At 55.0% G+C, this 12,195-nt stretch overlaps 1 protein-coding gene across 10 annotated transcripts in view; it reads right to left on the reverse strand.

The window, feature by feature from the left end:
* ARHGEF10L (Rho guanine nucleotide exchange factor 10 like) overlaps window positions 1-12,195 on the reverse strand; it is a 158,517-nt gene that overhangs the window by 41,856 nt on the left and 104,466 nt on the right. For all 10 annotated transcript variants that reach the window (XM_024749717.1, XM_024749721.1, XM_024749715.1 and 7 more), the window contains one exon: window positions 3,678-3,799. In XM_024749717.1, the coding sequence (XP_024605485.1) occupies window positions 3,678-3,799 (122 nt within the window). The remainder of the gene's footprint in view (window positions 1-3,677; window positions 3,800-12,195) is intronic.

Here is a 12,195-nt window from a genome sequence, read left to right on the forward strand (position 1 = left end):
CCCCAAGCAATTCCCTGATAAGTCTGAAGGCCATGGTGTAGCCCAGCATGGGGACCGGCCATCCTCAGCACAGAGAGGAGAGATGCCCTTTCCTTCAACCCCAGCATCCCTGCTCCCTTGAGGGAAAGAACCCAGCACACACCCCCATCTGGCTGGCAGTACAAGAGGTCTGAGCTCATCTACACTGGGAGGGGGTTGGAATAACAAGACTTTCTGGGAGAACAGCCTCGGCTGCAGCTCTCGTCGGGCCAGCCGTGGAGCCCGAGTCCTGGACCCCCAGGACTGGGCCTGGGGAGAGGCGTAGGCAGGGACCCACACGCTCACATCTGTTCGCGGTAATTGGACAAGGCCCTGGAGCTCCAGGCCCTAATCCACCTGCTGCCGGCACGGAGCCGATGGGCACATGTGTTTGGTCCGGGGTGGGAGGCAGGTGCAAGCAGAGGGCACGGTGTCTTGGGGCCCAGCAAACGGGGACATGCAGGCTCTGATAAGTCCCTCGGGAGCTCCACGGGCCCATCACTCGCGGGGATTCCCTCACAGCTCCCTTGGATCACTCGGGGGCGGGGCGGAGGGTGGTGTTCCTCGGGAGAGGTCGGGCAGCGGGCTGGGAGGGGGCTGAGGATGCTTCCAGCCTACACAGCCCCAGCCCCATGAGCTTCACATGAGGAGATTCTGAGGCCCAAGTACCCCCAGGGAGAGGAGGCAGATGGCTGCCCGCTCAAGTGGGCGTTTCTTGCAGGGAGGCCCCGGAGGCAGCCACCTGTCTGTGACCCCACCACCCCGTGTGGCCTGTCAGAGCATGGGCCCGCGTCCTGTACTCCCCAGAGGCCCAAGGCCCCGGGGGGAGATGGGACAATCCATTCCCCACCCCAGAAGTCCTTCTCCACGGGATGCGCTAGGGCCAGGAGAGCCGCAGGCAGGGGCGACCTGAACCGTCCCCACCCCGAGGCCCACAGGCAACCCCCAGGAGGTAAGAGCCTCCCGTTATCAATAAATAAGGACTGAAGTCCTACAAAGGCTGGGACTGTTTGGTGGGGCGATCGCGCTGGGGCACATGCCAGCCAAGCCCCAGGGAGCGGCGGGAAGGAACAGGATCGGGCAGGGGTCAAGAAAACCCTCCTTGCCCAGCGGGCAAGTTATCACTCCTGAATCCCTTCTCTCAGCCGCAAGGAGTAGCAGCCCCTCCTCTGAGGGCAGCTGCGGGGATCAGAGTTCATTGCTGGGAAATGCCCAGAACAGAGCCTGGCACAGATGCCTCTGGGAAGGGCCTGACCCCAAGTTGTCAAGACTAAAGGACTTTAAGTCATATCGCTGTTGCTGTCGTTGTTGTTATTACGGCCACTGTCCACTGAGCACCTGCTACCAGTCAAGCTCAGTGCTGGGAACCTGACCCAGCCTCTCTCACTGAATCCCTAAATCAGGCTGTGGAACAGGAAACAGCAGCCCTTGCCGCTGACACCAGCTTTCGGGAGCGCAAGCCAAATACTCAGCTCATCCGTCCTCTCCCTCACCCTCAGCCCCCGTCTAATCTCTCACCAGTTCAGCCATTCCTACCCCAGAGCGCTGCCCCAATGTTTGCCCACCAGGGCCGGGACCAGGGTGAGGAGAGCGGGGCACTCATCCCAGGGGCACATCTTCAGCGGGGCCCAAACACTCAGAGATATATTTTAACACAATCAAGAAAATATTTTAACACGATTTGTTTACAATAAAAATGCAAAAGAAAAATCCATAGTGAATAATTACTAAGAGTTTAAATAAAGACAGGACGTGACTCAGCCTCACGCTAATGCTGGCTCTTTATTTACCAAAAAAGCCGGCAAACCAAGGCCACAGTTTGCTGGTCTGATTGTTTTTTTAAGTATTGTGTGAAAATATCACTTATTTCGACCATGAGTGCCTCACTCGTCTCGCGCTAGTCCTCCCCGGCCTCCAGCCTGGCCTCCTCCCCGGCATCCACCTGCACCAAGTCCCACCCCATCTCAGCAGGACCCCAGCGCCAAGCTCTGCTCCGGGCTCTTGGTCTCCAGCCCTGCTCCCTCCGCGTCCACGGTTCACTCCCACACAAAAGCCAGAAGGATCAGATGATCCTTCCAAAATATAAACCAGATCGTGCCAGTCCCCTGCTTGGAGCCACGCTTGGCTTTTCGTTGCCAAGAATGAAATCCAAACCTGACCCAGCCTGCGAGTCCGGTGTGGCCCAGCTCACCCACCATTGGGCCTCCCCTCCCAGCTCACTGAGCTACAGCCACGCCAGCTGCCCCAACTGCTCCTTTCATGGGCTTCTGTGTCAGTCTGTCTTGTCTTGTCAATATTTGAAATATTCTACCCCTGGGGCCTCAAGGGGTTGGATCCTCCTTGCCATTCGGGGCTCACTTTATTTTTTTTATTTTTTTGCGGTATGCGGGCCTCTCACCGTTGTGGCCTCTCCCGTTGCAGAGCACAGGCTCCAGACGCGCAGGCTCAGCGGCCATGGCTCACGGGCCCAGCCGCTCCGCGGCATGTGGGATCCTCCCGGACCGGGGCACGAACCCGTGTCCCCTGCATCGGCAGGCGGACTCTCAACCACTGCGCCACCAGGGAAGCCCCGGGGCTCACTTTTAATGCCACCTCCTCTGAGAGGCCCTCTCTGACCCCCTAACTACGTGGCTCCATCTCTGTATCTATTATATCGGATTTATTTTCTTTATGACGCACAGCACTCTTTTCTATTTGCTTTTGTTTGCCGGGGCGGGGGGGTATTACCTGTCTCTCCTCTAGATTGAAAGTTACATGTAGGCAGGAACCTTGTATGTTTTGGTCACCACCATATTCCCAGTGTCTGGCCCAGAGCCTAGCACACAGTAGGTCCTCAAAAATTATATGCAGAACGAATGAATGAATTGGCACCTCAAGGGTATTTTAGCTGTTTAGAGCCCCTATCTACAGCCCAGTTTGTCTCTTGGGGATTCATCTGGGCCTAGATCCCCTCCTTGGAGCTCAGATGACCTCATCTCCTTGGGAGGGGGATGGGCAGTAACTACTCCAGGTGGAGGGGTGAGCTCAGCCGGGACATCGGGGACAGATGACATTGGAAGTGAACATCCTTGTGGTTACAACCTGGGGCGCTGGAGTCAGCAAGGTTCCAATTTCTACAACTCACTCATCCTTACCGGCGGCGTTGTTTTTTTTTAGAAAAATCACGTCACCTGTCTGAGCCTTAGCTTCCTTACCTGTGAAACAGATCTAGAAACATCTATTCATGGGGTTCTTATAAATATTAAAACAAGACAGTGACAGCAAAGCACCAAGAGGCATGATGGCTGTGGAGCCAAAGCTGGCTGCCCCACAGCAGCATCTTAAAGGGTGAAACTCACAAAGTCTGGCACGGCCAGGTGGGCCTATTACAGTCTATCTTCTGAGCTGTAGTCACGCCATCAGCTGATGAGATCATTGCTATTTGTTAGCTCAAAAGGATGGAATTTTCTGTTCGATGACCCACAGAGGGCATCTGCCCCCTTTTTTTGGGGGGAAAGCTGACTCTGAGAACAATAAAAAGGCTCGATCAACTCGGTCAGCAAGAAGTCTAGAAGCTGAAGCTGGAAGCCAGGCCTCCCCTGCCGTGGGCACCACCTGGAAACCCCGGTTGTCCCAGGAGCCACCTTCGTGGTGGGCTCAGCAAGATGCGTGCCACTCACCTGCAGGCTGAGGCCCCGGGAAGAGAAGGCAGGGATGCAGCAGGCCAGGATTGGGCACCAGAATGGGGCTTTGCTCTTCTTGTCCTCATCCGGACACAGCCAGCCCGGCTGGTTCTCCTCCCCTGCGGCAAGAGGAAGGAGGTGGGAGGAGCTGGTCAGAGAGCGAGGACCAAGTGGACTTCCTGAAAGCCCAGGAAGCCACCGCGGGCCCCAGAGGCCTGGCCCGCATGCCCCACGGACCCAGCCAGCCGCTCCCCCAGCCCCACGCCTGCCCGGTGAGATGAAATCCAGCCTCACTCCACGGTCACAGCCATGGGTCCCAGGCTGGGAGTCGGGAAACCTAAGGCTTCAGTCCCAGCTTGCCCACCTTCTCACTGAGCAAGCTTGTGCAAATCTACCCGACACTCTGAGCCTCGATTTCTTCACCTGTGAAATCGGGACGATGAAAATGCCTTCATCCTGCAGTTGCTGCGAGGATCCAGTGAAATAGCACATGTGACAGGGTTTCAAAAGGCATTAAGACACTGGGCACAGTCCAGGCCCCTGCTACCTTGACCTTACCTTCTAGAGGCGGGAGGCGGTCAAAAACAAGTAGGCGGACAAGAGGATTTTGGATTGTGACAGCGCAGCCATGACACTTTTATACCTGTGATGACGATGGTCAAGAGGAAGACTCTCTCTCCTGCTCCCTTTAAGACCTACCCTGAAACCTAGGAGGTCACCTGCCTCCAGGTCCCCCAGTCGAGCTGGCATCGAAGCCCCTGCCAGCCTGTTAGAAGTGCACATGCTGGGCTTTCCTGGTGGCGCAGTGGTTAAGAACCCGCCTGCCAATGCAGGGGACACGGGTTGGAGCCCTGATCCGAGAAGACCCCACATGCCGTGGAGCTACTAAGCCCATGGACCACAACTACTGAGCCTGCCCACGAGCCACAACTACTGAAACCCGCACGCCTAGAGCCCATGTTCCGCAGCAAGCGAAGCCACCGCAACAAGAAGCCCGCGCACCACAACGAAGAGTAGCCCCCACTCGCCGCAACTAGAGAAACCCTGCACACAGCAACAGACCCAATGCAGCCAAAAATAAATAAATTTATAAATTAAAAAAAAAAAAAAGGAAGTGCACATGCTGCTCAGGCCCAAGCCAAGCCTGGACCCTGGACCCTCACCTGGAGACTGCCGCGCTCAAGAGCATCTGCTCAACCACGTTCTCTGTGGAGTCTCCTTCACATGGGTCTAGGCTCCCTCACACGCCACCACCTCCAAGAAGTCCTCCCTGACCACCCTGGCTACAATGGCCCCCTTCTCTCAGAAACCACACTAAACACCCTGTCTTATTTCCCATACAGCTTTCACAATCAAAAATCATGTTTTCTGTTTCCTTGCTTACAGTCTGTCTCTATATGTCTGTAGAATGTAAGTTCAAAGCAGTAGGGATCTGGGTTTTCTTGTCCACCACTATCTCTCTGGCACCCAGCACGCTGCCCACACATAGTAAGTGCTCAGCGAACATGGGTTGAAAGAATGAATGAGTGAGCAAATGAGTAAACCGCCATCTCTCCTGAGGAATTCTCCCTGCTAAGGAGCCCATATTCTTTATACTCCATCTGATGCCTGCCCTCCAGGGATCCCATGACGGCAGGGGCAGGGCGCAGCTCAGACATGCCCAGTATGTGTCCAGGCGTCAGGCACACTCTGAGTGCTTTACATATGCTCCCTGGCTGGTTTTCACCATAACCAAGCACAGTCAGAATAACAATTTTCACCTTACAGATGATGAGACTGACAATTAAGTAAGTTGAGCAAGTCACGTGCACGGCTAGGCGGCAGAGCCCACATGCGGACCTAGGTCTGTCTGACTGACAGGCTGAGTTCTTTGCACTAATCCAGGCAATCTTCCAGCAATCAGACCCCCAGTGACACCCCTGGGCGTGAATGACCCTGGACATGGTGACACTAGACAATGAGGAGGTACTCTGCCCCGAAGATCCAGAGGCACTGGACAGGCCACCCCAGGTGAGAGAGGCCACTTAACGCAATGACATCAAGATGAGGGGTGCCTAGAGCTTTGGAGATGGGAGGAGAGGTCACCAACCAAAGGGTCCGACGGCAGCCTTCCCCCCACCACCACACACATCTACTCAGCTACAAGGAGGGAGCGTCAGCTCAGCCCAAGGGTGCCCCGACGCCACATGGGGACCTCCTGACCAGTCTTTCTGTGCTCACTACTGCCCGCTACAGTTGGTCCTCCCCACAGCAGCCAGAGCCATCCTGCTAAACTTCCCCTGGACCTCGTTGTTCCCCTGCTTAAAAATGCCTACTGAGTCCCCGACCAGTTGGAATAAAATCCAAACTTCCACAAGAGCTGCAAGGACCCTCCTTCCCTCTCAGCCTCATCCCTCGGCTGCAGGCTCCACCATGCTACGCTTTCCTCAGCAACTTAAACGGGACGAGCCCGGAAAGCTCCCTCTGCCTGGAAGGCTGCACTCAGCTCTCTCCAGGGCTGGCTCTGCTCCTCTGCGAGGCTTAGGTTACACCTCCACCTTCTCGGAAAGGCCTTAACTGACCATCATCCCATCCCCCACCTCCATCACTTTCTGTCTCAGCCCCTATTGGTGTGTGTAATGGCCCTGACCACAATTTCCATCTCTTTTACTGGCTTGTCTCTTTTTTCCTCCGTGTGTGTGTGTGCGCCCGCGCGTGCACGAGTGCACATGTATATGTGCGTGCGTGTGTGTGCACATGTGAGTGTTTCATCGTGCTTGTGTGCCCAGAGGCTCCCCTACAACGCCCATGTTCCATGACGGCTGAAACCTTCCACACCATCTCCTTCTGTACCCTCCAAACCCCTCACATGGCGCTGGACACACAGCAGACCATCAACACCCTTGTGTGGCATGAACACAGTCTCTTCCTGGAGCCTCATTTTCCAGATCTGTCAAATCGGAATGATGGCCACCAAGAGCAGTCACCATCCCCAACCCCCAGCCAGCACAGAGCAACACTGCAGAAATATGGTCAACTCGGGGGGGGAAACAGGAGGAACCAATCCAAGGGTACGAAGCTTTGCTTTTGCAAGGTGAGTAAATCCTAGAGATTATCTGTACAGCCTATAGCTAACAATTCTGTATGACGTGCTTAAAGATTGGCTAAGAGGATAGATCTTATGTTAAGCGGGTTTATCACACACACAAAAAATAACAATAATAAGGAAGAGGGCGGGAGGGAGCTTTTCAGAGGGTGGGTTTGTTTATGGCGTAGACTGTGGCGATGGAGTTCACAGGGGTATGCTTACCTCCAAAGCCATCAAGTTGTATTCTTGAAATATGTATAGCTCTTTGTATGTCAATCACACCGCAATAAAGGGGCTTTAAAAATGCCATTTAGGTCTGCATGTAGGTCACAGCAGAGAGGAGCCGGAATGCGGGGAAAGGTGCGGAGGCTCTTTGAGAAGATGAAGACATCCGCAAATGTCAGAAATTATTTTGTGAACAGCTGGCTCCAACAGAGGCTCCGGTGCCTGCCCCACCCCCTCAAGTAGTGGAGGCGCTGGATAGAGAGCTCACTCCCTAAACGGGCCAGAGGCGTCCCCGGTGTCAGGCCCTCTGCCCCACTGAGCCCTGGAGACAGAGTCACATGAAACCTGGTTCCCGCCACCGAGGAGAAGAGGCCATCAAGGAAAGTACAACGATGGCACAGGATGGGCATCACCGAAACAGAACGGCTGTGCGCGCCGCACTTCACAGTTTACAAAGCTCTGTCCCGGACGTCATCCCACAGACACCAGGGGAAGTCGGAGTTCCCATCCCTGTCTACACTGGGGAAACGGAGGTCAGGGAGTCAAAAACAGGGTCCAGGAGCCAAGCAACTAACCTCTGGGGCAACTTGCACAGCGCCCGCGGCCGGGCCGTGACAGCCGAGACAAGACCGCCCGCCCTGGGGGACACCACTTCTCCTTGGCAGGAACTCACATCACAGCCACCGCTCTGCCTCTTGGACAAGGCTCCGGGCAGTGAACAAAGATGATCGAGATTGGAGAGTCTGGCCCTGCTCTCAAGGAGCTTACAGTCACGCAGACCCTCGCCTCCCCAGGGGCAGGAGCCCGAGAGAGCAGTCAAGCCCACCTGCTCGCCTGGAGCTCAGCGGGTGGAGATAAGCCCCTGTGCCCGCCCATCACCACATCGCCCCAAGCTCATCCCTCTCCTCCCGCCACGCACCCACAGCCCATCAAGTCCTGACAATTTATCACTATACGTTCCTTTAATGATCTGACCTTCTGGTTTCAGATGGTGCCTTCCCTGCCTGCGACTGGGAACGTTAAAAGAAACTGGAGTTGTTGTTCCCCATCTGCCACTGCCATTGTTCCCCTCACAAAACCAAAGCGGCTGAGACCACATTAGAAGGCTGTTACCACTGGAAATTGAAAGCCCGCTTGGGATAAGTGACATTAAGAACAGGCACCAAGGGCAAAGCTGCGATTTCCAACTGACGTTAAGTGGGGGCTTATTTAGCCTCCAGCTCTGTTTGCCAGCACCCACCGAACTCGAGAGTACTCCAGGGGGCAGTGGGAGCAGCTCCAGGGCCGGAGCCCACGTCCCCTCTCGCCCCCACCCCCACCCCCTGAGCCCTCAGGACCACCCGCCGGCTGCAGGAAGCCAACTCTGCCAGAAGGGCCCTGCGGGGTACAGAGCTGGACACTTAACCTCTCCTAGCCTGTGGCCTCGTCTGGAAAATGGGGGAAATAATCCCAACCACTTGGAGTTGTTGTGAGCACTGGAAAGACTATATTTAGTACCTAGTGTACACCAGGCACTCAAGGAATAGTACCCATTATGACCACCGTCCTCATGGTTGAAAAGCTGCCTATTACTATGCCCGAGGTCAGACCACCCGCCGCCACTGGGCTGAGCCCACCACCTGCGCTGGCCCTGCCCCGCTTCTCCAGCCCCACCTGCCTCCCAAACTCCTCCTGAGTCCCAGCACCATGCCCTTCCTGTCACTTCTGGCCCAGCAGACAGTTTGGACTGCCCTTCTCTTCCTTCTTAAATCCAAGGCCCCTCTCACACTTCCCAGCACCACGGAGATGCTACTGGCCATGGCCACAGACATCAGGGCTGCTGGGACCTCAGCATGCATCTTATCCTGCAGGGAGAGACGCTGGGGTCCAGGGAGGCCAGGCAGTGGCCATGATCACCCAGCTGGGGTAAAACCCAAGTCGGGTTCCTGGGCCAGTACCCTCGGTCCCCCTCCTGGAGGGCAGACCTACCACTTCCGGCCAAGGGCTTGGGCAGGTCCCTGGCTCTGGGACGGTTGAGGGCTAATGGAGATGAGAGATGAGGGTTGGAACACGCTCGGCGGCACGCAGCCTGGGCCACGCTCAGGACTCCGCAACCAGATCCGTCATAAGGTGGCACGTCAGTGTTACTGTGAGGAATGAAGGCTGGAAAACTAACCAAGCCACAGGCAGTGGGGAGAGCCAGCCAGGCCACGCCCAGCGAGGACCTGTCCCTGGGAGCGTGGGGTTAGCCTGGGGCCTGCCCAGCCCAGGTCCTCCAGGGGTGGGAACCAGGAGGGCCATGGGGGGAGAGGCTGCAGGGGTCCCTGGGCCAGGGACGCAGCACTTAGAGCTGTAAGGGTTGTGGGGGGGACGCGGGAAGGGAGAGCTGGAAGCCCCAATCTCCCCTTTCCCCACCCCCACGCTTGGAGCCTCCTATCTGCATCTCTTTTCTGTAGCCTTAATGAACAGAGACTAATTGGCAGAGAGAGGGGGAGGGCATCCTGGCACATGACTAAATGTCATGTGACCCCAGGCCAGTCACTTCCCCACGGTGAGATGCAGACACCCCTTTCCCAGGAGCTTCTCCGGTCTGCCAGGCACCTTCCAGGCACCATCTCCCCATACGCTCACAAGATACCCTATGAATATCCCCATTTTCTGATGGAGAATCCAAGGCATGCAGAGGTGAAATCGTTTGCCCAAGATCTCGGAGCTGGCAAGCGGCAGAACCAGGAACTGAACCCACGCTGTCTGGCCCCATTTCACGCAGTGCTAAGATCCTGAAATGCAACAAGGAAAAGGCCCGTGGAACTCTAGGCCAAGTTACTAAGGAAGCCTGCCTTTCTCAGGCCGCACAGCACAGCAGTGGCCACACTGGGATGTAAACTTGGTCCCCAGATTCCCCAGGACCCCTGCCCTTCCAAGGGACAGAACTGCCCCCGCCCTCTCGGATCCCAGGCACCCCCAACTCCAGCCCTCTCTTTAATCTTTAGTGGATTATGATCTCAGCACGCTGGAGTCAGGGAGAGAAAAAGACGCAGAAAGAAAAAAAAAATTAAAAGAATAACATCCTTTGTGCATAAATGTTTTTAACGGTTCTGTTTCTAACGGGCCTATTTCTAACGGGCTTATATTGTTTTCCTCGGCACCAGGCACTGAAGATAAAAAAAAACTGGCAAAATAGAAGAAACAGATTATTCAAGCCCCAGGGGAATCCAGGCATTCAAATAAGATTTCAAATGACTCTCTTTCCATTAAAACTTTTGCTGCAGTGAAACCATGTGGAGATAAGGCAGCCGAGCGTCTTCACAGGCCGCCAAGAACAGAGATGCTCACATCTGTCGGCTCCTCTCCCACCAGCGCCAAGGCCCACTCGGCAAAGCATCTGGGCTTCAAACGGGAGATGCACCTGCCTTTAGCGGGTGTACAAACAGGGCTCGAGAGCTTGCCCTAGACGCACTGCTCCACAGGAAGGGGACAGAGCGGAGTGGGTGGCCCGAGGCCCAGCAGGCAGGCCACCTTAACCTTTCCTCGGCTGGAATCTCCGAAGCCCTCTGCCAGGGCCGGGGCAGCCTCTACCTAAAACCCTTCCTCCACCCTCTGCAGGCCTCCTGGTCACCCAGAAACATCCAGCGGAGGCCTGTGCGATGTCAACGCCCGATCCAAGAAGGGGCTGGCTGAGCAGAAGGCTCTGATGCCGGCTCCTCCAAAGCCACAACCTCTTCCCCGTTTCCCTCCCCAGTCTCCACATGCCTCTCTCCGAGTAGCAGCCAGAATGATCCACTTAAATAGAAATCAGTTCACGCCGCTGTCCGGTTCTCTCAGCTCTGCAACCCACAGCCCCACGCGTCAAGAAAGAGCTCCACGCACCTCACCCTGGCTTTCTGGAAAACCTGCTCCCCACTTCCACCTGTTTCCCCCCACACCCCACCATTCACCAACTCTGGCTATGTCAGGACCTTTGCACTTGCCGTTCCAAAGCCTGGATCGCTTTACCCAGACCTCTGCACAGCTTCAGATGTCACCTCCTCAGAGGCCCTCCTTGACAGCAGTCCCAGCCCCCAGGCTTGATGCCAGTCACACATCCAGCTCTACCCCCTCACAGCACCAACCCCTCCCTGTTGATTTGTTCCTCATGTAAATCTCTCCCTGCCCCTCATAAACTGTAAGCTCCTTGAGAACAGCGACCTTTCTGTTTTTGTCATTGTTCTTTTCCCCTATGCCTAAAATTACTGTAGAGACTCAATAAATAGTTTTGTTTTGTTTTGTTTTGTTTTTTTGCGGTACGAGGGCCTCTCACTGTTGCGGCCTCTCCCGTTGCGGAGCACAGGCTCCAGGCGCGCAGGCCCAGTGGCCATGGCTCACGGGCCCAGCCGCTCCACGGCATGTGCGATCTTCCCGGGCCGGGGCCCGAACCCGTGTCCCCTGCATCGGCAGGCGGACTCTCAACCACTGCGCCACCAGGGAAGCCCAATAAATAGTTTTTTAATTGATGAAAGCCATTGACGAAGGTCCTGACTCCTTTCCAGAAATGTTTTAAAATCTATCGGAAATACATATCTATCTAGATAAAGATCACGCCAGAAATAAAAACAAACAAAACCCCAGAAATCACTGCTATTGACTGGAATCGGCAAATGGGAATTCTAGTTGGTCACAGCAAATAATGGTCCTGATCGGCAAGAAACTAGGCCTTTTGCCAATTCAGAAAAACACAAAGTAATTATAATTTAATGAATGTGGTTTGGCAGACAGAAGCTCACTAACTTGAGGAAGCAGAATGGACAGGGATTGAGAGTGGGCTCTGGGAGCCGACTGCCCAGGTTCTGAACTCCTCCCTGCTGTGTGACCTCAGGCAAGCCACTGCACCTCTCTGGGCCTCAGAATCCTCAGCTGTACAAAGGGATTCACAACAGACTTACCTCATAGAGTTATTGTGAACGTGAAATGAAAGAGATATGTGTAAGATGCTTAGAAAAACGCTTGCCCCTCAGGAAGCACTCTATAGATAGAAATACCCATTATTTATCTGTACCGTTATTAGGGGGCGCCTAGGAGAAAAGAATTATAAAGAGGTCTTTGCTTGAGAATCAGTTTAGTCTAACCTGCATCATTCTTTATGTAACAGTTTTATTGAGATATAATTCAGCTACCATAAAACCCACCCCTTTAAAGAGTACATCTCACTGGTTTCTAGTATATTCGCAGACTCAGGCAACCGTCACCACTATCTAATCTGAGAAC

The sequence above is a fragment of the Neophocaena asiaeorientalis genome, unplaced genomic scaffold (genome assembly GCF_003031525.2).
Source record: "Neophocaena asiaeorientalis asiaeorientalis breed wild unplaced genomic scaffold, Neophocaena_asiaeorientalis_V1.1 scaffold275, whole genome shotgun sequence".
Taxonomy (NCBI): domain Eukaryota; kingdom Metazoa; phylum Chordata; class Mammalia; order Artiodactyla; family Phocoenidae; genus Neophocaena; species Neophocaena asiaeorientalis.